Source organism: Heterodontus francisci, chromosome 19 (genome assembly GCF_036365525.1).
Source record: "Heterodontus francisci isolate sHetFra1 chromosome 19, sHetFra1.hap1, whole genome shotgun sequence".
Classification (NCBI taxonomy): Eukaryota; Metazoa; Chordata; class Chondrichthyes; order Heterodontiformes; family Heterodontidae; genus Heterodontus; species Heterodontus francisci.
This window is the reverse complement of record NC_090389.1, coordinates 65803250-65830348: the sequence shown is the minus strand read 5'-3', so window position 1 is coordinate 65830348 and position 27099 is coordinate 65803250. Positions and strand designations below refer to the sequence as shown.

At 38.6% G+C, this 27099-nt stretch overlaps 1 protein-coding gene across 4 annotated transcripts; it reads left to right on the top strand.

The window, feature by feature from the left end:
• The first annotated feature begins 828 nt into the window (after nt 1-828).
• tsen2 (TSEN2 tRNA splicing endonuclease subunit) lies at nt 829-26140 on the top strand. Of its 4 annotated transcripts, none has more exons than XM_068051827.1 (13): nt 829-857; nt 1806-2041; nt 2657-2738; nt 8045-8182; nt 12300-12339; nt 15245-15773; nt 18054-18131; nt 18645-18695; nt 19564-19702; nt 23667-23703; nt 23800-23911; nt 25755-25844; nt 25967-26140. In XM_068051827.1, exons 2-13 carry the CDS (start codon nt 1853-1855, stop codon nt 26024-26026), a joined length of 1545 nt encoding a protein of 514 aa, XP_067907928.1. In that variant the 5' UTR covers nt 829-857; nt 1806-1852; the 3' UTR covers nt 26027-26140. The 4 variants fall into 4 exon arrangements, with proteins under 4 accessions (XP_067907928.1, XP_067907931.1, XP_067907929.1 ...); XM_068051828.1 differs by lacking the exon at nt 829-857 and adding an exon at nt 879-1017; XM_068051829.1 differs by lacking the exon at nt 829-857 and adding an exon at nt 1042-1408.
• The last annotated feature ends 959 nt before the right edge of the window (nt 26141-27099 follow it).

The window sequence follows — 27099 nt, the reverse complement described above, 5'->3', positions numbered from 1 at the left end:
TAGGTCAGGCAGCATCTGTGGAGCGAGCGATACAGAGTTAACGTTTCAGGTCAATGACCATTCATCAGAACACTGGCCTCCCATCATAGTTATATGCTTTCACATTGGGTGGACTGGCACTTGGGAAATTTCCCAAGTGGCTCAAGAATGATTCCATTGTGCTGTATTACACATCATAAATAAGGCAAACAGGTTGCAGTTTTAGACCAGCAAGCTGAATTGGAAAATACAATCATTAAAACATTGGTTAAATTCCTGAAATTTATGTTAATTAAAAATGATTTTACTAGCTGCTCAGCTGAAAGTAACGGTCTCAATGGCCTATATTAAGGGTGGTTGTGGTTATATTTTGGAGTTGTGTCAAATGTTTGAAGTAATTCAGTAGTTTTTGTAAGTTTGCGAGGCAATGTACTATTAAGCATTTATCTACATGCTCCAAACTCCTTTATATTGCCATGCTACATTTTCTATCTACATTTTAAGGATTATGAAACGGTTAGCCATTGCATTGCCAACTCTCACCCCCTCCCCCCCCCCAAGATGAACACCTCTAACAGTCCCATCCTGATGATGGGTTTGGTCCACTCGAAGCAATATCCTCATACAAAAGTAAAATACTGCCTTTACACAATTATTTCTAGAACTAATGTAATGCATGTTAAAAGTAAATGAAACATATGAAACTCCGTCAGAAGCTTAATGTGTCCTAAATTAATGATTTCACAAAACAACAGAATGGTGTAAAAAGACAATAATTGTGGAAACACAGTGGGAACAAAGAAACCGAAACACAGTGTTCAGCCGGCGATATTTCAGAGTTGCAGTGGTGGTTGACACTGCGCATGATTGGAACGGCAGTGAGTACCCCGGTGGTTATAATATCGCGGTGTCAGCGCTTGAGTCGCTATTTTCCGAATGTTTCTCACTGTAACAATTGTTGGAACCCTTATAATGTTGCGGTTCTTTAGAGCTGCAGACAAGTTCGGGGGGATCCCGCGAATTGGGAGGAAAAGCAAGGTGGTGTATGGGTTGCAAGAGTAGCTGTGCACAGCATGAGGGGGGAGGCGCAGTGGTTGAGGGACAGAGAGAGGAGAAGGGTTGCTGCAGGGGCAGAGGGGACAGCAGATTCAGTGAGAAGCAGTAGGTGAAGGGATGGGCTCTTGTAGGCGGTTGGGAGAAGTAGTTACAGAGGGAGAGGAATAAGAGGGAAGAAGGAGATGGAGGAGTAGCGGAGAGGGGTATTTGGAGTCAAAGGATTAGTCAGGACAAAAGTGGAGGAAGAGATTGTAGAAGAGGCAGACAAAGCCTGGTCACCTTTGATACCTTGGGATCTATCCACACGTTAATTCCTCAACCCCTCTCGAATATGCTGTGGCCCTGTCAAACCCAGCTGTTGCAGATATTCACTGTGAGTTTGAACTACAGAGTAGCAACCCTTTTCATTGGCTGACGTTGTCTGTGATGTCTGTCTGAAGAGTGGGCATGCAGCAGTCAGCCATTGCTTACACAAATATATTGAATAGTGAGTTTTGTTAAAAAGAAACTGTACTTTACTAGTTATTTGAAGTCCTGCTTGCATCCAGCCATGAGATATATCTGGACATATACAGGGCTTTAATGGCCCCATATGACTCTCTGCAAATTATCAGCTGCAGATTCCACACATTGCATTTGGCAAATATTTTACTTGAAACTTTAAATAGTATGTAGGAACTGGCTGATCTGCTCAGCAATTGCTTACCACTGCAAACCTCTTTTGTAGGTTATTAAGACTAACTCTCCAATACTTTTTTTTTATCTTGAAGTTTCCATCCTGTTATCTGAAGTTACTCCTGAAGGAATCCTTGATGCTATGGCAGAAGCCAGCTTCCGTGTACCAAAAAAAAAGAGAAGAGTGTATGAGTCTTATGAAGCTCCTTTTCCTGTGTCATTAACTCAAGAAGAAACCAGTTCAAAGGAACACGAACATTATTATGCTGAAATGATGAATAATAGTATAATTGTAAGAAAGCCGGAAGATATGAAAGCCCTGTATGGAAAGGTATTTCAGGATCATTGCTGTTTTTGTTATACAATAATGACGTGAACTTGGGAACACAGGGCACAATTTTGAAATTTGCAGATGATACAAAACTTGTGTAGTAAACAGTGAGGAAGATAGCAGTAGACCTCGAGAGGAATGGGCAAAGAGATGAAATTCAATGAAGAAAAGAATGAGGTTCTACATTCTGATAGGAAGAATGAGGAGAGACAATACAAGCCAAATGGTATAATTTTAAAGGCTGGTGCAAGAACAAAGACACTGAGGGGAGGGTTTGTGCCCTATTCTTTGAAGATGGAAAAATTCTTTCATGTGACGAGCAGTTAAGATTTGGAATGCAAATACCCTGATGGAGTGGTGGATACAGATTCGATATTAGCCTTCAAAAGGAAATTGAATCAATACTTGAGGGAGAAAGAAAATGCAGGGATAAGGGGATAGAGCAGGGGAGTAGGACTAACTGGATTGTTCTTCAAAAGAGCTGGCACAGACTCAATGGGCCGAATAGCTTCCTGTGTTATACTATGATTCTGTGGTAGGATGGTCTCTTAGTTCAGCTTTTGAACTAAAATGTTGGTAATGTTGAAAATCTCATTTATTTACCTGTGTTTAAAGGGTTATTTCGGAAAGGGGGTGCTGTCAAGAAGCCGACCAGATTACAATATTTCAGACCCTACTTTAGTTGCCAAGTGGAAAGGTAAATCTTTAAAGACTTACTTGGCCTGACTTATCTGTTCTTTCATCATTTCTAGATGATTCTTAAAATGTTATATTACAAAATACTCTAGGTAAACGGTAACCCACTGAATTCAATTTGACATCAGGTTATTCATAATATATATATATTTTAATCTTGTTTTGGTTTGTTTCCTCCATCTTCGGCCTACATCACAACACATTGTGTCGGGTGGGGCAACAAGCAACTTTTATCCCAGGCCAGTTTTTTGCGCTACCTGGTGGATGGTGTGTAATCCTGACTCAAATAGCACTTCTGCTGATGTTCCGTCAACTCCGATCAATAAGGTGGGGGCCTTTGGGAGCTTGCAGCCTAATATTGCATTATTGTATATTACATGGCTGCCTAAAGAGACGATGTGAAAAAAATAAATCACTGAATATTTCTAAGATGTAATTGGTTCACATAAAAGGACTTGCAAAATTCAAGACTAGTTGAATAATTAACAGATGACCTTCAGTCATCTGGTCTTCATCTTCCACACCCATTTGACAAAGGTGTATTATACACCTGTTTCTGCCTTTTAACTTGCAGTGTCTTTCAGTGGATTCATCATAAGTCAGCATTTCCTCCTACTGAGATACATGACCCTCTGGAAGTCAAAGCATTTAACTGACTAGGTCACTTAGTTAGCAGAAGCTGTAACATATCCTGAGGTGGATAGATCTATTTGAGAAAGAAAAAAGTGGTAATATGCAGTGAGGATAAAAAGGTTCCTGGTTCTGGTGGCTCATTAATTTTGGCATTTGAGTGCTTGAATCCCACCAAAAAAAAATAGTTTCCAGAAGTTCAGAAAATTGCAGAGGTTTGCACTATTCCACTTTTGTTGTTTTTCTTTGGTATTTTAAAATGTACAACAAAAGCAAAAAAAGTTTTGCTCATAAGTCAGAGTATAAAATGTTTGAACAAGAAAAGCCTTCTCAGTTCACCCAGCTTTCCCCTTCATCCAGGCTGTTTAAAGTTAATGTTATATAGTAACTCCAGTGGTATATTCAGTAAATCAATTCAAATATCACAGGCCGCAAAGTGGGTTTTATGCAGGTGTAACATATTAGGATTTTTACCTATTTCCCCTTGAAGGGATTTTGGTTTTTGACATAATGAAGTCTGGTTCAGTTTTAATTTACAATTACCAGAGTTCCAACATATATACTCTGACTTAATCTGTAAATACTGAAGAGTAGCTAGATCAGAATGCTAATGTACTATCTCGAAGGAAAATGAGAGCTATTGAAACTGTTTACTCTTGCATAGCATGTTTGTTTTGAGACAATGAGAAGATTGGTTTGTAGTTTTCGTTCTGACTATGATTTTCACTGTACCCAGCTAAACAAGAAGTACAGTTGCCATGAGCTCCCATGCCAAGATGGTGTATTTCACTTTTAAGGTTGCAACTTTGATTGGCACCTCTGGTGAGCCAATCCTCAATATTTCTGGAGAAGTCAATCTAGGGTTGACTGAGGCAACCAGAGAGAAAGCGAACTTCTGATTTCTGTTCAGGAGAGTGATTGAGTTGAACACATAACAAAGGTGAGGTTGTGCATTTGATTATGTTTTGTGGTCTGAGGAGCGAAAGGAAATAGACGGGCTTCACTTTGAAACCTGTGCTCTGTCGACTAATATGTTTCATGTAAAATAAACTAGTTTGTTCCTTCACATTCAGCCTTGTCCCACTAGAGCACTTTTCAAATTGATTTCCAAAATATATATATATATATATATATGTGGAGACATTTACTGAAACTGGGTGAAGGTTTGAGTGAGGAGCTGCATGTTTGTATCTTTTGACTTTGTAAAATAAAAATAAATGCAAGACTGAGTAAATATTGGCTCCAGCATAATCCTTCAACAACAAGCTTTCTGGAATATAACATGATAGCAGGTGATTGCCTAAAGGTGAAGGTAGAAATTAAGAAGAAAAAAAATTCACATAGAAAACTAAAATTCCAGTGACTATCGTGCAAAATGGCAGAAAGCAAGTGTAAATTGTCAGGGTATGATTACCCTCCGATGTTCTGACTCTGAACCATATGACCAGTGGAAGAATGAAGTGGATATGTGGACACGGGTTACGTCCCTACCAAAGAGGAAACAAGGTATGACCTTAGTATTGTCACTTCCTATCAGAAGTAAAGTATTTTGTGAGCTGGATGCTCATCAGTTGGATGCTGATGAAGGTTTGGATCTTCTGTTAGAATTTTTGGATGAGATTTACAAGAAAATGATCGATTAAATGAGGTATGGACAGACTTTGCTGGATTTTGGAAAACATGGTTATTCAATGGAGGAATATATCAGTGGCTTTAACAGACTATATAGAAGATTGAGGAAATTCAATTTGGAGGTCCCTGGTTCAGTGCTAGCATTTAAATTGCTAGATTGTACTAGGGTGTCGCATATGGCCAGACTCCAAGTTCTAACTGGGGTTTGGTTCTCGGAAAAAAAGACTCGCTGTTGGATCAGATGTCTGCTGCCTTAAAAAAATTCTGGGAAAACAGTCCTTTCCTACAACCTTGGTAGAACAAATGGGACATTCAAAGAATGGAGGACTCTGATTGCCAGATTTCGAAATGGTCCAGCTACTGGATACAGGCAACAGTACAGTGGAAAAGTTAAAGACTTAAAGAACACTGGAATGAGGATGAAATCACCTTTAGCAGGTCTATTACAGCGGAAGACAAAATTAGAACAGCAATCATAGACGAATGAATCCCAGGAATGCCCAAGGAACAGTTAATAGGTGCTTCAGGTGTGACTGGGAGTATCATTATGCAATGAACTGCCCAAAGCGGAGAGGCAGGATCCTTGAAATGACACGTGGCACACAGAATTCTGAGGTACAAGAGGAAGATGATGATGAATCTGAACGAATTACACTAGTCACAAGGAGTTTTATTCCCGTGATGAATGTGTTAGTCGCAATTTCATTCAGTTGTGCTGTGTTTGTTGGTGCCTGCACATTGACAGTATGTGGAGCAGATCGGTTAAAATGTTACCTGGACTCACTCGGTAGTGAGGATCAACGCAAGTTTAAGGGAGTATAAAAGTACTGCTTTAGGTTTGGTGATAACGCATTGAGGGCACTAAAGAGAGCTGTAATTCCATGTAAAATAGCAGAGTAAGCCACTTTATCAGTACTGATGCAGTCTCCAGTGAGATACATTTACTGTTGAGTAAACCTTGTATGAAAATGACACAAATAAAACTAGAGCACGTTAAGGCAATTGATTTTGGAAAGTCAGTGGATTTACACTTTACCCAGTCAGGGCATTATTGTGTTCCCTTAATAAAACCTGATGTTTCTAGTGTTACGGCCAAGTGTTAAGGGGTGTGGGTGGTCCCCACTGTTCAATCCCAACTGATGCAGCAAGTGTTTTTGTTACTAGGATTTTAACCACTTTGCTTTTTATTTGTCTAATAGACAGCGGCAGGTTCTCTTGTAGGTTTAAAACAGAAGATTATTGAGCAGAATTCATTCCAAACTTATTGCAACCACACCCACGCATGCATTCACTCGAGCGCGCACACACACACACAAGAAGAGACAGATAGAGAGGAAAAGGAGGTAAGTGGTTGGAAGTGAGGTAGGTTTTCAGGGTTCACGGTAAACATGTTGAATCTTCTCAGAGGTCAATTTCTCTTTTAAAGTTGCACGCCTGCATTGTTTGTAGATTTCTCTGCTGGTTGAAATTTCAGTCTGAAGACAGGGGATCGCTTTCAGTTCTCTGCTGCACAAGTTGAAGTGTAGAACTCAAAGCAGGGCACCTTCTTTGTCTTGCTGAATTTTTCCCAGCTCTTAGCTGGACAAGCTTTTGTGATGTTTGTCCTGATTCTCTCCCTCTCCCTCCCTCCTTCCCTCCATTAGAATGGTCTCACATCGTGCCTCTGTTGGGAGACATGGATCGCCCTCCCTGTAGTGACCCACAATCCCACAATGGCCCAGGATATGGCTACTTCATACCTTCCTTGTTTCAGAAGAATCCATTCAATTCAAAAATGTCTTTTGATGGGTTCTTGTGTAATTGACACCTCTTAGCTTGGGATGTATACTTTTTGTTCTTGCCAGATCGTAAGAAAGTTTGAATATACAGGGCTAGGTCTTTTGACCTTTGGCGGCCATATTTTCCAGCACATTGACCACTTTTTAAAGGAAAAATCAATTTTTATAATTTGTCAGTTTACGTTCTTATATTTTCAATTGTTGCACTTCACATAAATTAACACTAGTCAGAATGTTAGAGAAGTATTAATGGCATCAGATGATAATCAGAGAGAAAAAAAAGCAAACTGTGTTAAAGTTACACAGACAATTTACTTGCCCTTGTTTGATTGATGAAGAGTATACAGGGATAGTAGAAGACATTAGTGAAAAGTGTGAAACCTGTAACAAGTATCGTAGGATGCCGTCATGTCCTATTGTAAGCCTTTCATTGGCACATGACATTATCAAGGTAGTTGCCATGGATTTAAAGGTATGGGACAAAGACAGAAGTATTTTAATTTTACGTTTTATAGCCCTACCAACCAGATTTAGACTTTCTACAATAATACATTAGCAAGGACAAAGGGTAATTATAGACTTGGGGCAGCAGCTAAGTTTCTGACTGATAATGGAGGGGACTTTGCCAATGAAAAGTTCAGAGACATGTGAAACAATGAACATTGTGGTCGTGAATACCGCGGCTGAAAGTCCTTTCAGTAGTGGGCTTTGTGAAAGGATTCACATGGTGCTCGATGAAATGCTGCATAAAATCTTAGCTGACCAACCAAACTGCAACCAACTGACATGGGCGTTTCATGCAAAGAATTCGCTTCTGATGGTTGGAGGGTATAGTCCCTATCAATTGGTCTATGGCCAAAATCCCAAATTGCCTTCTGTGCTGTGCGACAGCCCTCCTCTAGAAGGGACTACAATTCGTTCCATTTTTTCTCTTCATATTTGAATACTTTACATGCAGGGAGATGGGCTTTCATCAAGGCTAAGGTTTCAGAGAAAATTTGGAGAGCTCCGAGGCATTGTATAAGTCCATCTGAGACAGAATTTAATTCGGGAAATTTTGTGCATTATAAAAGAGAGGGTCATGGAATGTAGAGGCCCTGGTAAGGTAATAGATTGATGACAAGACAGTAGTTATCAAACTTGGAAATCAAACTGGTTCATTCCTCACAAGTAATCGAAATTGATTACAAAATCTCAGAAACTGAGCAGCTGATAAAAGGAAATGAGGCATCTTGTAACTTAAATGCTCATGTGTTTTGTGATGAAGGTCCTGAGGAACAGTATACGGTCGATCAAGGGTTGGACGATGGTAATGTGAATCACGACATGCAGGTCAGAGCTATCACATCCAAAGGCCAATTGCCCCCAGTCGGTACTCAGGTGATATATATTCCAGAGGGATCAAGTGAGTGGAGGGATGTGATAATTGTGGGACGCGCAGGAAAATCTATTGGCAAGTTTAAATGTTGGTTGAATGTTCATGATGATGGCCATGAAGTGAGGTGCATGGACTGATAGAATGGGGTGAAAGAGTTGACCATAAGAAAGCAGAGTGCAAGTTCTAATAGTGGGTCTGGAAGTGACAATTGCGTCAGGAAACTATCACGTACTGGAGAAAGTCTCTGATGGCGTGAGAGATTTTACAGTAGTAGTAGTCTGGTAAGACATCAAAGTGCTAGTAGAGGCCATAGTTTGAACTGATCACACAATGAAATGAAGGCTGAAGAAGAGTCTCGCAATAGAACTAGAAGCAGAAGTCCTCATGACCATGAAGTTTTGGTGGCTGCCCAATAAACTTGAGAATGAACTAATAAGGGAGAAAAAACAAAAGAAGTTAAGGGAGTTGGAGAGATTTTGGTGTTTATTCTGAGGTACCAGTAAAGGGACAGCCAGCCTTATCACATGGATTTGTACCGAAAAAGTCCTTGCAGATGGGACTTATAAGGCTAAGCAAAGATGGTTGTGAGGGGTTTTGAAGAGCGACTGGGTGATACAGTTGTTAGAGTGGACTCTCCCACAGCTGTAAAAGTAATCTTGTAAATCATTTTAGCTCTTTTGGCCACATATTTATGGAAATGTAGATCAATTGACATATAGCCACGTTTCTGCAGAGTTATGCTTTTCATAGAGTCATAGAGTTATACAGCACAGAAACAGGCCCTTCGGCCCATCGTATCTGTGCCGGCCATCAAGCACCTAACTATTCTAATCCCATTTTCCAGCACAGCCCGTAGCTTTGTATGCTATGGGGTTTCAAGTGCTCATCTAAATACTTCTTAAATGTTGTGAGGGTTTCTGCCTCAACCACCTCTTCAGGCAGTGCGTTCCAGATTCCAACCACCCTCTGGGTGAAAATTTTTTTTTCAAATCCCCTCTAAACCTCCTGCCCCTTGCCTTAAATCTATGCCCCCTGCTTATTGACCCCTCCACTAAGAGAAAAAAATTCTTCCTATCTAACCTATCAGTGCCACTCATAATTTTGTATACCTCAATCATGTCACCCGCCCAGTCCTCTCTGGTCTAAGAAAAACAGCCCTAGCCTTTTCAGTCTCTCTTCATAGCTGAAATGCTCCAGCCTAGGCAACATCCTGGTGAATCTCCTCTGCACCCTATCCAGTGCAATCACATCCTTCCTATAGTGTGATGCCCAGAACTGTACTCCAGCTGTGGCCTAACTAGCGTTTTCTACAGCTCCATCATAACTTCCCTTCTCTTATATTCTATGCCTGGGCTAATAAAGGCAAGTATCCCATAAGCCTTCCTAACCACCTGTGCTGCTGTCTTCAGTGATCTATGGACAAGTATACCAAGATCCCTCTGACCACCTGTACTTCCTAGGTTCCTACTATCCATTGTATATTCCCTTGCCTTGTTAGTCCTCCCAAAATGCATCACCTCACACTTCTCAGGATTAAGTTCCATTTGCCACAGCTCTGCCTATCTTGCCAGCCCATCTATATCGTCCTGTAATCTAAGGCTTTCCTCCTCACTATTTCCGACACCACCAATTTTCGCGTATCTGCGAACTTACTGATCATACCTCCTATATTTACATCTAAATCATTAAAGTACACTAAAACACAGAAAGGGTCCCAGCACCGATCCCTGTGGTATACCACTAGTCACAGGCTTCCACTCGCAAAAACAGCCCTCAACTATTACCTTCTGCCTCCTGCCACTAAGCCAATTTTGGATCCAATTTGCCAAATTGTCCTGGATCCCATGGGCTCTTACCTTCTTAACCAATCTCCCATGCGGGACCTTATCAAAACCCTTACTGAAGTCCATGTAGACTACATCAACTGCTTTACCCTCATCTACACATCTAGTCACCGCCTCAAAAAATTCAATCAAGTTGGTTAGACAGGATCTCCCCCCGACAAGGCCATGCTGACTATCACTGATTAATCCCTACCTCTCCAAGTGGAGATTGATCCTCTCCGTGACAATTTTTTCCAATAGTTTCCCAACCACTGATGTTAGACTCACTGGCCTGTAATTACCTGGTTTATCCCTGCTACCCTTCTTGAATAATGGTACCACATTCACTGTCCTGCAGTCCTCTGGTACCTCTGCTGTGGCCAAAGAGGATTTGAAAATTTGTGTCGGAGCCCCTGCTATCTCCTCCCTTGCCTCACAACAGCCAGGCCTGGGGATTTATCCACTTTTAAGCCCGCTAAAACAGTTAATGCTTCCTCCCTTTCATTACTAATATGTTCAAGTATATCACAATCCCCCTCCCTGATCTCTACACCTACATCGTCCTTCTCCATAGTGAACACAGATGAAACCTCACCTATGTCCTCCAGCTCCACACACAGATTGTTCAGAGAGAAGTGTTTCTGAAACTGGCTAAAGACGCAGCAGATGCAAAGGTGAACTATGGAAACTAAACAAATACGTCTATGGCCTTAATGGTGCTTCCAGGGTGTGGTTATTTCTCCGTGAGATCTGTTTTGCTGAAAATTGGTTGGGTTCAACTAAAAATGGATCCCACAATGTTTTATTGGTATCATAAAAGGACATTTTTAGCCATCTTCATGATGCACGTTGATGATTTATTATGTGGTGGTATTGCAGAATTTGAGAAATATGTTAAGATTAGAGTAGAATTTAAGATTGGGAGTCAGGCTTGTGGAGCTTTAAAATATATTGTCTTAGATGTTAAGCATAGTTGGTCTGGAATAACTTTAAATCAGTAATCCAATTTGGAGAGTGTTACTCCCATCCCGGTTAATCATGTTTAGATGATATATCTAAAGAACAGACAGAGCAGTTGTGAAGCTTGATAGGTGAATTAAACTGGTTGCGCACTCAGACTACACCTGATGCTAGTTTTGATCTGTTGGAATTAAGTACTACAATGAAACACCCAAACGTTGAGAATGTTTTAAGGACAAATAAAACATTTAAAAAATTAAATTTGGAGAAATGCATACTTAAGTTCCCATCCTTAAGTGACTCAATGAATATAAAATTAGTCATGTTTAGTGATGTTTTACATGCTAATCTTGCTGATGGGTATCAAATGCAGCCAGTTTCATAATATTTATTTTTGATGACAAATATTATGGGGTGAAAATGTGAAATGTCCTACAGCTTGGGAAACTAAGAAAATAAAAAGCGTTGTTAAAAGTACTTTAGCTGCGGAAACACTGGCTCTTGTGGAGGCAATGGATATGGGGTTCTATTTGTCAAATATTTTAGGTAAGATTCTGTACAAGGGGTGTACTGAAGATAAGATACCCATTGAATGTTATGTAGATAATCATTCTTGTGGGATAATGTACATTCTACAAAAAGTGTGAGCGAAGAAAGGTTACAGATTGACCTTGCTGGATGGAAACAAATGCTGTAGAGAAAGGAAACCTCCAAAATTAAATGGGTACATGCAAGTCATCAACTATCTGTGCTTGTTTGTTTGTTTGTTTTACAGAAAGAAATGCTTGTACAAAGAAATTGTTAGGGGTCCTAGAGGAGGGACGTCTCGCAATGCAATGCTTTGGAATTTGTTTTGAAATGTTTCTGCATGTTAAACCCTAAGCTTTATTTAAAGAAAAAGAAGAGAATCAGTTAATTGTGTTCAGTTATATGCAGGTGGGGTGTGTTAGTTAGGGTCTTACTTGAGTATATTTAAGGAAATGCTCATTGAAGTCAGGTGAAGGTATGAGTGAGGAGCTGCATGTTTGTAAGCTTTTTACTTTGTAAAATAAATGCAAGACTGTAAAGATTGGCTGCAGAATAATCCTTCAACAACAGGCTTTCTGGAGTATGCACTTGCAAAATCAATAAAGGTTTTCTCCAGTTTATTGGAGACCTGAGGTCTGCATAAAAGAGTGGCTGGTAATGCTGAATCTGAGAAAATATCTCCTGCAGATATGTGGATTTATGACGGCAGCCTTAACCCTTGGAGTACATTTTAGGAAGACAGTAGGACTTTTATTCAAATATTTTTATGTAAAATATAATGTATGATTTTCACGTCTGAAATGCATTAATTTTACCCTTTTGGTTGTTTGTAGATGCCAATCCTATGCACATGCCTATAATTTCATCAACAAAGTAAGTTTGGGCCTATCATTATAATTTTGCAATGTAATTCAGTATTCATATTCCACCTAAAATGTTTCTTAGCTACTAGTTTGCTCTTCACCAGCTTTTTTTAATGTTTTGTAAGTCATTTTTATTTGTTGGAATTCACATCTATAATAAGACCCAGAACAAGTTTTACTGCTGTTGATGAGTGACATGTTTTTTTAAAAATAATAAATGATGAAGGGTCACTGAGCTGAAACGTTAACTCTGCTTCTGTCTCCACCGATGCTGCCAGACCTGCTGAGTATTTCCAGCATTTCTTTTTATTTCAGATTTCCAGCATCTGCAGTATTTTGCTTTTATATTATTGCCTTTTTTTATCTGTTTTCTATTACACTCACATTGTCTGTTTTGTAAGGGGAATAAAATGGGTCATTTTTGTCAACGTGATGGTTGGAGAGAAAGTATTCTATTAAAGAAAATGTTTAACATAATTAGTTTAGCACAGCTAAGGGAGGAGCAACTAAACATATTTTGGGAGGGTCACCTTCTGATGTGTGAAATTTCAATGTATTTTCAAGATTTTATCTTTCATTTATTTTTAATTCTCACCTGATTTTATTGCTTGTTGATGTTTGTTGTACTTTTTTTGTGCTTCTGGAACAAGTGTCATTGTTATCACAGGCTGTATCTCATGTATGCTTACATCTAGTTCCTTTCCTCTGTGGCCCACCTCCATGACACTGCCCCTTGCAAGTTTCCACTTTCTACTGTCCCAATGCAGCCATCAATGACTTCTTCCAGCTCTACATAGTCACATCTGCTATGCACCATCCTTCGCCCTCTCTTTCTACTCATTAATATCTTGGCAGTATCTCTAGGTATGGGGTCCATTTCTTTATGTATGCTGACAACACACATCTATTCACCACTTCTCTGTCAACCACAATTGCCCTGCTGTTAGAATACCTGTCTGACTTAATGTCATGGATGAGCCAATTGAGTTCCTCCAGTTGAACATTGGGAAGACTAAAACATTTTATTTAGCCATGCAAAAAACCTCCATACCCTTGCCACTAAATCCATCTACTTCCTTAACTACTCACTCAGGCTGCCTTAGTTGATTGCTCAACCAAAACTGAGATTTAAACAACATACTCTTAACAGTTAATTTTCACTCAGCAACATGAACCATCTCTACCCTCTCATCACTCACCAAAACCCTAATCCATCTTTTTTCACCTCCCATACTTGATTTAGCTTGTACATAATGTTGCTGTCCATATCCTATCTGCAGTAAGTTCCACTCACCAGTCACTAATCCATGACACTGTGCTGGTTCTGTACCACCCAATACATCGCTTTCAAAATCCCTGTCCTCTCTTATAAATTCCTTCATTGCTTTGCTCCACCCTACCTTTGACATCCTGCCCACTTATAACCCAATACCAGCCCTTTTGTTTCTGTAACTCTGATCTTCTGTGCATTCCTTTTCATCCATTCTACCATGGCAGGAGCACTTTCAGGCTTCCCAGCCCTACTTCATAGAATCATAAAATCTTACTGAGCAGGAGCAGGCCATTCATGTCTGTGCAGGCTCTTTGAAAGAGTTATCCAGTTAGTGCCACTCCCCTGTGCTTTCTCCATAGCTCTGTAATATTCTCCTCAAGTATTTATCCAATTCCCTTTTGAAATTTACTACTGAACCTCCCTTCTAGATCTCCCTCCACCTTTGTTTCCTCTTGTCGTGCCTTTAAAAATATGTTCATTATCTAACTATAGAAATTCTGATCTTTCATTATCAACCTGAAATGCTAACCCTACCTTCATTTCTCCACAACAGCTGAGTGTTTCCGGTATTTTCTGATTTTATTTCAGATTTCCAGCATCTGCAGTATTTTGCATTTTGTTGAAAGTCTATCTATTTGGTCACGCCTCAGCTAACTTCACCCCTTATACTTGTGTCCACTTTATACTGAGAAGATTTTTGGGGACCCATTTTAAATTAAAAGAAGGATAATAGAGTTTCGATTTTGTTGTGTGAGGTGTTCCATGTAATGAGGTCTAAGTAATTAACAGATTCCTTTTAAATTAAGCACTTACTGTCTATGTGAAATATAATTGCCTCAGACCTCCACTGGTATTGCTATGTAGGGAACTGTAATGGGTTGTGTGAGAGAGATGGGATATATGGGTCTCTACTTTTTAACTTCTTTCTGTGCCTGATTTTGTCTCCACATCGGATATCTCTGCAATAATGTAGTTCAGAGCAGGAAAGCAGGGTTGAGGCCTGCTCAGGTCGGGAAAAGGAACCCGAGCCCAACCCAACCTGAACCCACCCCGACTCGACCTGACCCTACCCGAGCCTGACCTGGCCTGAGTCCCTCCGATTTTGCCCCAAGCCTGACCTGACCCTAACCCACCCTGACTCGACCCGACCTGACCATCCCTTTACTTACCTTCCTGACATCAAACCTGCAAGAAGCTGCAGCGCATGCATGATGGTGTCATAGTGACGTCACTCGCTCACTGTGCAGACTCAGTTTCGTCCCAGACTCCCAGCTCGGGTAAGTTTTTTTTTTTTAAATTTCAATACTTGCCAGCAGAGCACTTAATGTGTGTGTCCGGCACGACTCGGCCCGACCCCACCCAAGCCTGAAAGCTGGACCCAGAAGATGGGCCCGACCCGAACCGAACCCGACACACATCGTTGGGTCGGGTAGCAGGCCTCTAAAGCAGGGCACTGCATGTATCAACTTGCTTCCTACAACCCGGTGCAATTTTACTATAATGTGCTGTACTGACCACTCTTTATAAACTTTCTACACAAAGCAATGGAAACACTTTTTTAATTTGTTTTCCGTGGTTCATATGTGTTATGCAACTTGTACTCACTAACATATCGTCTCTTTTCTTTTCACTATCTTTACAGGTTTCAGCGTCATGTAGACTGGGCTAAAAGCCTCCTGCAAGAAGAAGGGCTGGAGGACAGTTTCATTGAGAAAATGCTTGAAAATTACACGAAACCAATAGACTTGCCTTGTGATAAAAGGAGCAGTAATTTTGGTGACAGTTCGCAAGAAATAAACGTTGACTACTCCAACGTCTATGCAACTAAAACAGAGTCTGATGAAAGAGCTGAAGAAACACATAATGGAGAAAATCATCCTGTCGCAAGCCCTCAAAATAAGAAGCTTTGTTTGGAAGTTGATGAACCTTATGATCCTTTAGCAAAATATGGATATGTCGACTGTGATCCAATAGACAGGGAAGCTCTAACAAAAGTGCACTGTCCGAGCCATGATGATTTTGTTATACACTGTGGCTGCCGATACCAAGATGCTATGAAAGAGGCTCTGCAACATAATTCAATTAAAGATAGCAAGCTTTCCACAGAGCATGAATATGTACTAGTGGTAGAAAAAGTACTACCATGTGATGATAAAGAATCGAATAGAAAAGTGAGTACAATAATTAGAGAGTGTGAGAAATGGCACTCGTCATGTCTGAACCCAAATGCAAGCGCAGCTAAAGATATTCTGTCTGGCTGTCGGAGACCATCAGTACAATTAATTCAACTCAGTCTGCTAAATGGCAATGTGTTGTAAATATGGCACTAATTTGACCATGTTCATAACTGAAATTTAGCCATTTACATGGCTATTATGGTCTAAGGATCCATTGAATAAGATTTGTTTTGTTCTTTCATATGGGACTACTAGTAAAACAAAACTGAAAAGCACGATTTAATTCCCATTACAAACAGTTAAGATAATTAGGAATGCACCCATAACGCTCCAAAGTCCAAGCCATCAAAAGCATTCACCTTCTTAAAAAAACAAATTCACTTGCTTTTAAAAGTAGTTCCAATCCCCAGTTGTCTGTCCGCTACATCACAAGGTTTCCATCATCCTTGCTTAGAATAATCTTTGTTATTTATGCCTCTAATTAGCACTGAACAATCTCCAGTATACTCTCAGCTCAGCTATCCTTTCACATATTGCAACCCTTAACTGCTGCACTGAAAGTACTGTTCAGTCAGTACAACCTAGCCACATCACAAATTGCCTGTTAAGACCTTTGGAATTAGATTTTCTTTTTAAAAAAAAAAGCTCTGCAACCAAATTGGATTGATGTTATGAACAGAAAATATGCCAAGTGTTTCTCGAGTACAATATTGTACGTCTTTTGGACTCAACATTATAGCATGCTCTTAATTCCATCTTGTGTCTTACAGTATGAAGTTCATTCATGGAAATGTCCAACTCAGTGGAAGTTATTATGAAACCTCCAGTTCTGTTGGAGCCTGTACAGAGTTTGCATTCATAGAGTCAGGAGTAGGCCATTCAGCCCCTTGAGCCTGTTCCCCTATTCAGTTAGATCATAGCTGATCTGTACCTCAACTCTGCTACCCTTACCTAACAAAAATTAATGAATCTCAGTCTTGAAAGTTTCAATTAACCCAGCATCCATAGCTTTTGGGGGGAGCAAGTTCCAGGTTTCCACCACCTTGATAAAATTGCTTCCTAATTCTAGTCTTTAAATAATGCTCTCTTGTTCTGGATTTCATCAGAGGAAGCAATTGCCCTGTATCTACCTTATCGAATACCTTTAATAATTTTAAATACGTTAATCAGATCACCGCTCAACGGTCTAAGCTCAAGGTAATATAAGCCAAGTTTCTACAACCTGTCCTTATAATTTAACCTTTAACCTCTGGTATCATTATGATAGATCTGTGCTGTACATCTTCCAATTAAGGAATTCAGAAGAAACAACTCTAACTAGAGAGTAGTGAGAATGTGGAACTCACTACCACAAGGAATAGTTGAGGCAAATAGCAGTATAGCGTCCAAAACTGAATAGAGTACACCAGATGTTGTCTGTACAACTGAAGCATCACTTTCTCCCTTTTTTGAATTCTATCTCCCATGAGGTAAAGGGCAACATTCCATTACCTTTTCTGATGATTTGTTGTACCTATGTACTAGCTTTTATTGATTTGTGCACATGGGCAGCTAAATTCCTTTTCCACAGTTCCTCGTCTCGCACTATTTAAGGAAATATTTCAGTTTGTCTTTCTCCAATCCAGAATGGATAATCTCACACTTCCCCACACTGAGCTCCATCTGGCACTGTGTTGTTTGCTCCCTTAGTCTGTCTGTGTCCTTTTGTAACTTCCTGCTCCCATGTACACCAATTTACTGTGTCACCTAACATGGCATCATCTGAAAACTTGAATATTTAAATCTCTATTCCTTCATCTTAGTCATTAATATATTCTGGTTGACTAATGGCTCAATGCAGGTCAGGAACTGCTCCAAGTTTGGCTCACATATTGAGCTTAAGTAAATTCACTGGATGCATAGAATTTTCCATTCTATCAGTAGTAGGTTGGAATGTCACATCAGATAAATATAACAATAAAGGAAAGCTTCTGTTTTTGTAACTTATGTTAACTCCAAAGTCAAGAGTTTTGATTCAGTGTGACTGAATGACCCTGCAGATTAATCGTATTACTGTAAATTGCACTATTGTTAGTGTGCAGATTGTCATTGAGGTGCAGTAGAATGTTCTATGATATCAAGTTGCCTTGGGACTATAACCACAACTAATTATAAAGCACTTAATTTCATTATCTGGCACTGTCATTCCATATGTGCACATACAAAACAAAAGTAACTAAAATTATTTTGATTGAAGAAATGAATTTGGCTCACCTAACAAATTGTTTCCTTCAGCTTGAAGTAACAGAGAAATTAGTCTGCAAGAGGAACCCTTTCAAAGTTTTTGAATATCTTCAGCTCAGTTTGGAAGAGGTATGATAGAGCCAGTAAATGTACAAGATCTGTAAACTTTACCTTTTAACTATTAAGGTTTAGCATCTGGTGATAGTACCACTGTATAATTTTAAAAGTCAAGATGCCTGGTGTTTAATTCACAATATGTAAGATTATATGTTACAGAATGATATTTAATTTTACTTGTTTAATGAATGCAGCTGTTTCATCTTATTCCAGCACAAGGAACAACTTTTAAATGTGGCTTATTGAGTAATACTGCATAATGTAGTCATCAAATGATTATTACTATCATTACTCTATACTGAACAGGACTGTTTATAGTCCATTCATGTTTAACATTTAATAATTCATATCTCTAAATGTGGTTAAATATTTTAGCCATGAAAAATAATTCAGAGGATTTATTTAATTAGCACAATAATTATAGTTGCAGTATCCCTGTTCCTGATAAATTGGTAAATCTAGACGTGCAAAACTTTTACTCACAGTCCATGTATTTAAATTTTATTCCCAACTCTGCTGTTTCAGGCCTTTTTCCTTGTCTATGCCTTGGGATGTTTAACTATTTATCACAATGAGGTAAGTTTTATGTTTTCCTTTGGATAAAGAAATACAAAATTGATCTGGGCTCTCCCAATGGTTCAGCAGTTTTATCCAGTGAGTAGTTAAGCCAGGCAGATCAAGAAAATCTCAGATTCAATCCACAATTTGTACTGAATTATCTGATCTCAGCTGAGTGGCAATAGGAACAATACAATTGGTCTTTGCGTTGCTGGGTTACGATTAGGACTCTTCCTTTTCGACCGTGTCTACTGTGCCAACTTGTCCATCCTCCACTTGCAAACTCAACCCTGGGTTGAAGCATGTTCTATGCCCTGAAAATTACTAGCTTATCTTTGAATATGAAACCAATGGGAGCATTGATTGAGACACCAGCATTTGTGAAAGTACATCATCAGGATTAATCTATCCACAAAAAAGTCTGAAGTTTACATTTGGAAGTGTTGGTAGTTTAGAGTTCAGTGGTGGAATTGTCTTCTAGAATACTCAGCTTGGATGAAACAGTAAGGTAATGCTGTATCACATATGGTTTAATTTCCTATTATTTGTTTTAAGTATACATGAGCATGGCAAAGTTAGTATACATTTACTTCCTGATATGGGTTGCAGTTCTTATGTATTCGGATTGTTGCTTCCAATAATTTGTTTGCTGGCGTCGTTCTGTTGGGAAATGATATGACTAACAGCATCAGAGATGCAAAAATTCAGCTGACTGTTAAATGCTTTACCCACTTTTTCTGTAATAGTGGATTAAACAACGCATATTAGAATCTATTTGTCATATAAGATGTACACTAAAAGCAAAAAGTGATGTTTGCTAGAAAGAGTTGAAATGACAGTTGTCTGGCCCATGTTAATGGTGTTTTTTTTTTTGGTTCAATTTCAGGAGCCTCTGACTATTATCAAATTGTGGGAAGTATTTAGTATGATTCAGCCTGGGTTTAAAACCAATTACATGGGCTATCATTACTTTCGAAGTAAAGGCTGGGTGCCAAAAACTGGACTGAAGTATGGAACAGACCTTTGTAAGTATTTCCTAAATTTATGTTTTTGAACCTCATTATTTTGGCATCAGAAAACACTTAGATTGAAATGAGCCTAATGGTAGCACATATAGCTCAGAATTTATAAAATGAACAACTGACTGTACATGCCCAAACTGTCCCAGTTTAATTCCTTGTCTGTACTATGTTAGCTAATGTCAACCAGGGCAACAGTAGACTTTCTTTAGGCCAGGGAGGGTTAAGTCCAGATAACTAACAAGCAGTCATTACTGAAAGTGTACTCCTGGTGTTGGATAATAATAGGATCCGGTATACTTCAGTTCTCTTTGTGATAAATTAGCCTGCCAATACTCATCATTAAGCCTTGTACATGAAGAGTGCTCAGGGTAGTACAGGGCTATGATTTAGGGCAGCTCTTAATTAAAGATTTCAAATTTGGGATATTTTAATGAGTGCATTCTCTGTTTCTATTGTATTTTTGTCCAAATTCTCAAAGGTCCACATACAATTTGTCAATATTGCAAACTCTAGAACTGAAAATTTCCTTAAGTACTTTCAAACTCTTGCATATTATTGATTGTATAACGGCTGAATTTCATAAGATTTAGTCAGTGATTAAAGTGGAATTAAACTGTCAGTTTGTCTCTTGCTTCTGAGTCAGAAGGTTGTGAGTTCAACCTCACAAGGGCGGAGGAGAAAAATGAATGAAAGGAGGTATCGCATGTATATTGTCACTAATTGCTTGTATTGCATTTGGTCATTCGTATTTTGGACTTTGTCACTTGTGCGTTTTCTGACTCAACAAGTTCAAGGCTGCATCCATCTCCTGCACTTGACCATGACAAAACCATCACATTATTTGTCATTATCTTTAATGACTGGGATCAGTTGAGTATTTATGAAAGGTATTGGCTGCATTCTTGATCAACAATCCTACATTCTGACAAGTGAACGTTAATGAGGTCAAGTCTTCTAATTATTCTAATCACCTAAAGCATCAAAACCTGTCTTTTTATGTAGATACTGATGAATTTGTGGGGTTTCCAGTATTTTCTACTTTTATTTCAGATTTCCAGTGTTTTAACTCTTCTAATCTTGTCTATTTTGCTGCAGATATTTGTCTCGACCCTTTTAATGCAGTTCTAATAATTTAACCATATAGTAGTTATGTATGGAATGAGGTGTAACGATCAGGTGAGGAGGGGTCACAAGGCTCCCCTCTTCTCCTTTTCCATGTTTGACCACAACAGGGGTTGCTCCTTTTAAAATACTGGATGTGCTTACCACTTCAGTGAGTGTTTTACCTTTGTTGTAATGGTAAAAAAAACAATTGGACAGGTTTTCTTGAGTTTAAACAAGAAAGGGGCAAGTTTATTGTACTTAAGAAAAAAAACTAAACCTGATCTAAATAAAATAATAAAACTACGCCACACTTTCACTCTCATGCACACACGAGAATCTCACAGACAAATAGAGTACAGAGTGATAAGAAATAGTCTGGTTTGAATTAGAGTCTAGAACAAGTTTAAAAAAAAAAAAAAAAAAAATATATATATATATAGTCTGTAGGGTTGGGTAATTCCATGGTCTTTGGCTGAAGTTGTGATCTTGAAGTCTTTGGCTGGTAGAAGTGCACTTTGTGGCTGGCCCACCTGGTTCAGGGTTTTTCTTGGAGACGAAGTCGTAGGTGACCTTCCTTCCTGGGTTCTCTGTCTGTAGCAGTGGTAGACTTGGGTCTTCCACAGTCGCAGACAGGTTTCAAATTTGCGATGATACCTGGAGAGAGAGACACACAGACAGCCCCCACTGGGATCTTGTCTGATTAGCACTCAAAGCTTGTCTACTTCAAAATCTCAGGAGCTTGTCCTTTTGCAAAAGACTGCTAGTTTATCCACAGATGGGGAGGTGGTCACATGATTGTCCAGAGTCCTCGTTTGTAATTTAATTAGATTTGAGTCTAGGTATTTTCAATCTCTCTTGAGTCTCATTGTGTCAATGTTAACCCCCTGGAGGTATGACTCCACTGTTAATGTTCCAAGATGGCTTTGAATGTTTTGCCATTTGAAGCAAAGCTGTTGGCTGTGTCCAAATTCATGAGGCATTATTTTGGATGTAACCTCCTTAGACATGCGCCTCCAATTCAATGTCCTGGAATGTGAGGTATTTCAATGCAAATTGTGGTGGCTATCTTGGCTGCCAGCATTTTAAAAAGTTAAGTGTAGGATCGCAGCTCCTTTTTAAAAGTTTCATGTTGGTTTCCAACCAATGAATTAAAAATCCTCATTTGGCATAGCATGTTTTCTTGTCAATGGAATCTGGTGGCATCATGATAGTTGTAGAAAAATATTAAAGTAATGAACAATATGGAACTTTTGTATTCGACTAGTTTTTCATGTATTCCAAATCACCAGCTTTTTTTTTGTGAAAATAGCTCTATAATGGCAAGGCAATTTTTCTTTTTTGATTTTTCTTTAGATCTATGTTAGCTGTGGCTCATTGGTAGCACTCTCGCCTCCGAATCAGAAGGTTGTGGGTTCAAGTACAATTCGGAGGATTGAGCACAAAATCTAGGCTGCCACTTCAATGCTGCAGTGTTCGAGTTGCTGTCTTTTGGATGGGACATTAAACTGAAACCCCATCTGCCTGGTGGATGTAAAATATTCTGTGGCACTATTTTAAAGAGCAGGGGAGTTTTCCCTGGTGTCCTGGACAATATTTATCAATTAACCAACATTTCTGGGAAAAAAATTATCTCGTCATTATGACATTGCTCTTTGTGGGAGCTTGCTGCGCTTAATTTGGCTGCTGCGTTTGCAACATTACAACAGTGACTGCTGTTGAAAAGTACTTGATTGGCTTAAAGCACTTTGGGACATCATGAGGTGTTATATAACTATCTCTGCCACTGATCATTTAGCAACTAGGGACATAGGAAAGCAGGTAAGCTGCTCCTGGCCACACAGTCCTACATGTGCAGTCTCTGTTTCTATTGTATTTTTGTACAAATTCTCACTTTCAGCAGCTGTTGCAGCATTTGGCATCGGACACTGAAGACCTGGTTGAAATAGAGGACTTGGAAGGCCCAAACCTGCATCCCACCTTTCGTTTGACAGCACGTTATTTGCATTTAGAATAATGACTGTCATTGCTATTGTAATTCAATATTCTGTTAGGAATGGTATTCTGCATTAGGCTGTGAGTCACAGATACTTGCGGCTAAATAGGATACTAACAAAAGAATCGGGTTACCTTTTATTAGCAATAGTACAGTTTGCACCACTCATTAAAAGAGTTATTTGATTACTTGGCATATTATACACAAACAGAGCAGCACAAGATTTATTCCGGAAGGTTTCTGTGTCGTAGGGCCCCGACATTTCTGTTAAATAATTGACGACAAGCCCAAGAGATTTTCTATCACTTCTTGTCCATCTCAGTTTGTTGGCTATCGTGTTTTAGGAAGAACTTATTAGCATTATCAATCTTTGAACTGCTTGTCTGTTTAATAATCTCAGGTGAACAAGTATGCCAATATAGGAATAGTGGGGATTAATTTCCTATGAAAATAGGAATACTTGGGAAGGTTACTTCTTGTATGTTGTTTTATTGCCAGTTTAGCCCTTTTTATATATACAGACTATACCTGTTACTTTGTGTGGCTAAACAAGGAGTTCAAAAGAAAGTTATCCAAAAGGAACAAAGGAACTTAGAAAAAAAACACAGGTGCTTCAACTATATTTTTAAAAAATGTGAATGAAAATCATCCTTCCCCGGTAATAATTCACTGACTTACTCCAGGCAAAGACCAGCAGTTATCATGTTGGATGAGTTCAGTGTGTTTTATAGGGAGGTGTCATGGAACACTAGATGAGCCCAATGTATTTAATCACATAATATTCAATATTTCTTAGGCTGATCCAACCAAACAAAATTAGAATTTTTGTACCAGATTTCAAGTAACAGCTGATTTTCCTTTGTATTTCAGTACTGTATCGAAAAGGACCTCCATTTTATCATGCAAGGTATGAACTGTGCGGTTGAAATAGTAATCGTATTAGAGTCTGATTCTACTTTGTCATGTTCAGAAGTTCCAATGATACTTTTCTTTCTGCCTGCAGTTACTCATTGGTGATTGAAATGGTTGATGACAGTTGTCAGGGTTCACTACGTAGGCCCTTTACTTGGAGATCACTTGCTGGGTTAAACCGAACCACTTCTAATGTCTCTAAGGTAAAGGTCCTCATAAGACATACAACCAGAAATTCAACTTAGTTGACATTAATACTCATCCCTATTCCTGTGTATTCAGCTATTCTGTGATAATATAGAAAATTCCTGATTTGCTCCCAGGGTTCCTACTGTCACTTTCTTTATGGATTGTAGATTTTCACAGTAGGCATATCTACTTTGGTTGTTGAGAATATTTGGCATCTGCGCAACAGTAGATGGCATTTGTAATGCCCTCAGCAGAATCACCATAGAATCATAGAAGTTTAGTACCGGAAGCGACCATTTGACCCATTGTGAATCTTTGCTAGAACAATCCAAAACTAGTCCCTTCTCTTCGAATCCCTGTATGTTTCTCTGCTTTAAATATGTATCAACTCTTCCATTAAAAGGTGCAGTGGACTCTGCCTCAACCGCTGCTTGTAACAAAGCATTCATCCCATGCTCTAACAAAACTTTTGTGTAAAGGAATTCCTAATAACCTCTTTCTTCATAAAAATTTTAAATAGACACTTACTGCCCAAGCAGTAGCAATGGGATTTTTCTGTTCACTCATTTCCTGCATTACAAAAGTGACTACACTTCAAAAGTACTTCATTTGCTGTAAAGCACTTTGAATGTCCTGAGATCATGAAAGATGCTATATAAATGCAAGTGGAAATAGTCCCAGCATCTCAAATATTTTGTTATGACAATGCCGTACACCTGACATCATCCTGATGTATCTACGCTGTACCCACTCAGTGGGTTTAATGCCCTTTCTGTAATGATATACCTGAAATTCTCACAATATTCTAATTTCAGCCTAATAATATAAATTGATCATTATTTCTGTGCTCTTGTACTCTCTTCCCCTATTTATTAAACCCAAAATGCTATTTTCCTTTCTTTGGTTCATCTGCACATGTACTTTTAAGGAAAGCTATATTTGTTCCCCTAGATCTCTCTCCTCTTCAATACTCTTCAGCATTTTTCCATGGAATGTATACTCTTAGTTCTTATTATTCCTCCTGAAATGCTTCACCTGCTGCTTAACTTGCAATTGCTTTCTGTTCACCCATTCTGCTGATTTTATCGAGATTGTCCTGAAGTCTTTTCCAATTATCCCGATTCTTTGCTCACCCCCTACTTTAATAACTGTGTAAAATTGCTTTAGTTCTGATAATTATCACTACTATGTTTAAATTTACTTCTTTAAACTTAATTGATTACTGATTACCCAGGAATATATTCTCCAGTTTATGCTGTGTTTTTGTACTTTCAAATTTGAAAATATTTTGAGAAAGAAATGTCTGTGACTGAGAAAATTCCAAATAATACTGAATTGTATAGTTCACAGTTGCTCCATGTACGGTCAGTGTCAGCAAAGCCATTTATAAGAAGGTTATATTACAAACCATTTTTGTTAATCATCCTGCCCTTTCACATTTATTTGGTTCAATCTCACATCCAAGTTGATTGCCTGTGAAGCAGATGATAAATTTCCAGTATATGAAAGGCATTTGCTGTTAATTACCTTAAGTGGGAAGTGGAAATTTTAAACCGATCAGTATAAGCAGCATAAAAGTTTTTTGGTTGGAAATTAAAAAGAAAAACTGAATGCTAAAAGTCTGAAAGAACAGTGAAAATTGCTCTAAATATACAATGGGTCAGGACGCATCTAAAGGAGAAAGGTGAGCAAATGTTTCAGGCGATACTCCATCATCACGTCTGAGAAAAGGATTATCTTGCTTTGTCAGATATTGACTGACTCTTGTGTGTTTCCAATATTTTCCACCTTTAATGGCAGTGTTTTTGCTTGTTTTAATATTGACACTAAAACTTTTGCTATGTCTTCCTGTTCCAGGAGCTTCTGTTATGCTATTTAATTAAGCCATCAAATATGACTGATGAGGAAATGACATCACCGGAATGTATGAAGAGAATTAAAGTTCAGGTACAATGGATTTCCTTTTAGTGAATAGATGAGAAAACCGAATGTAGCCATAGTGTTTGCCTTTGTTTAGTTTGTGGCACGTCCATTATTTCAGAGCTAATTTTGCTTGTCTCTCTGATTAGGAGCTGATTATAAGCCGTTGGATTTCTTCCCGAGAACGCACTGACCAAGAAGAGTTGTAGCATTTTCCAAAGTACTGATCCAGTGAATTTGTGTAGCGACCAAATAAATGTACCTTCAGCTAGGGCAAGAACAGCTGAAACTAATAAAATTCAAAAGAAGACTTTTTTTTTAAACTGTGTTTTCATATTTCATTATTGAATAGTTGCAGCATTCGTTGACACTTCAAAAGCATTTAATTTTTAAAAAATTCTCTAAAAACAGAAATTAACCAGATCTGGGTTTTTTAAAATCAAAATGCCAGTATTAATAAAAATCCAAATAAAAGTGCCAATTCCAACAACATGTCTCAGCATAATATGTTGACCTATCTTCTATTTCAAGATGCTGACTGACCTACTATTTCCGATATTTACTGGGGTTTTTTGTCTTTATTAAAAGCTGATTTGTTTAAGTAGGCAAAAAGTCTAGTGAAACTGTTGATTAAAGTCAATTCAAATTCAGCACTGTGAAGCTTATGAGTAAACGTAACTTAAGCAGAACTGCAGAAATCACCAATTCTCAACCGCACTGTGATATTAAGAGTTAAACCTTTAAAACTTCATACACGGCAAAGGCAGTGTATCACATTATAATTGCCACTGATAACTTATACTCACAGATTACAGCGTTTATGCATCACACATTTATTTTTCATGACTAATCCCTTCGTTCCACATTGCCACGTAGTCACAATTACACCAGTTATTCTGTTTGCTTGAACGCTTAATGGAAACTTTTTGAAAAGCGATCTGTTTATAGTAAGCCATGTGAATGGTAGCTCTCGAGGCTGATGCAGGTCAAATTCAGATTTTAAGCCTATTAAATATTTATAGAGCCATTGGAAAATGGGCGTAAATCCTAATTTAAAAGAATGTTACAGCTGATTTTATTATTTAACCTGCCCATTAAAAGAATATGTGGCTTCAGATAACTTTTCAGCACCTATTCTATGAAATTGCACTAGAATTAGGTAGATTAATCATAAAAATAAAAATATCTTTTTAATTGCACTCAGTTCTCGTGCTACTCATTGAGATTTGTAATGAGGTTTATATTGTTGGCATTGAACATTTATGTTTTGTTCAAAGCAAAT

Excerpts from the sequence above, each read along its gene's own strand:
- tsen2 (XM_068051827.1), top strand. The coding sequence starts at position 1,853 with ATGGCAGAAGCCAGCTTCCGTGTACCAAAAAAAAAGAGAAGAGTGTAT. Across the intron at positions 15,774-18,053 it reads ATAAAGAATCGAATAGAAAA|CTTGAAGTAACAGAGAAATT; the intron begins GTGAGTACAATA and ends TGTTTCCTTCAG. Across the intron at positions 23,912-25,754 it reads CCACTTCTAATGTCTCTAAG|GAGCTTCTGTTATGCTATTT; the intron begins GTAAAGGTCCTC and ends TTCCTGTTCCAG.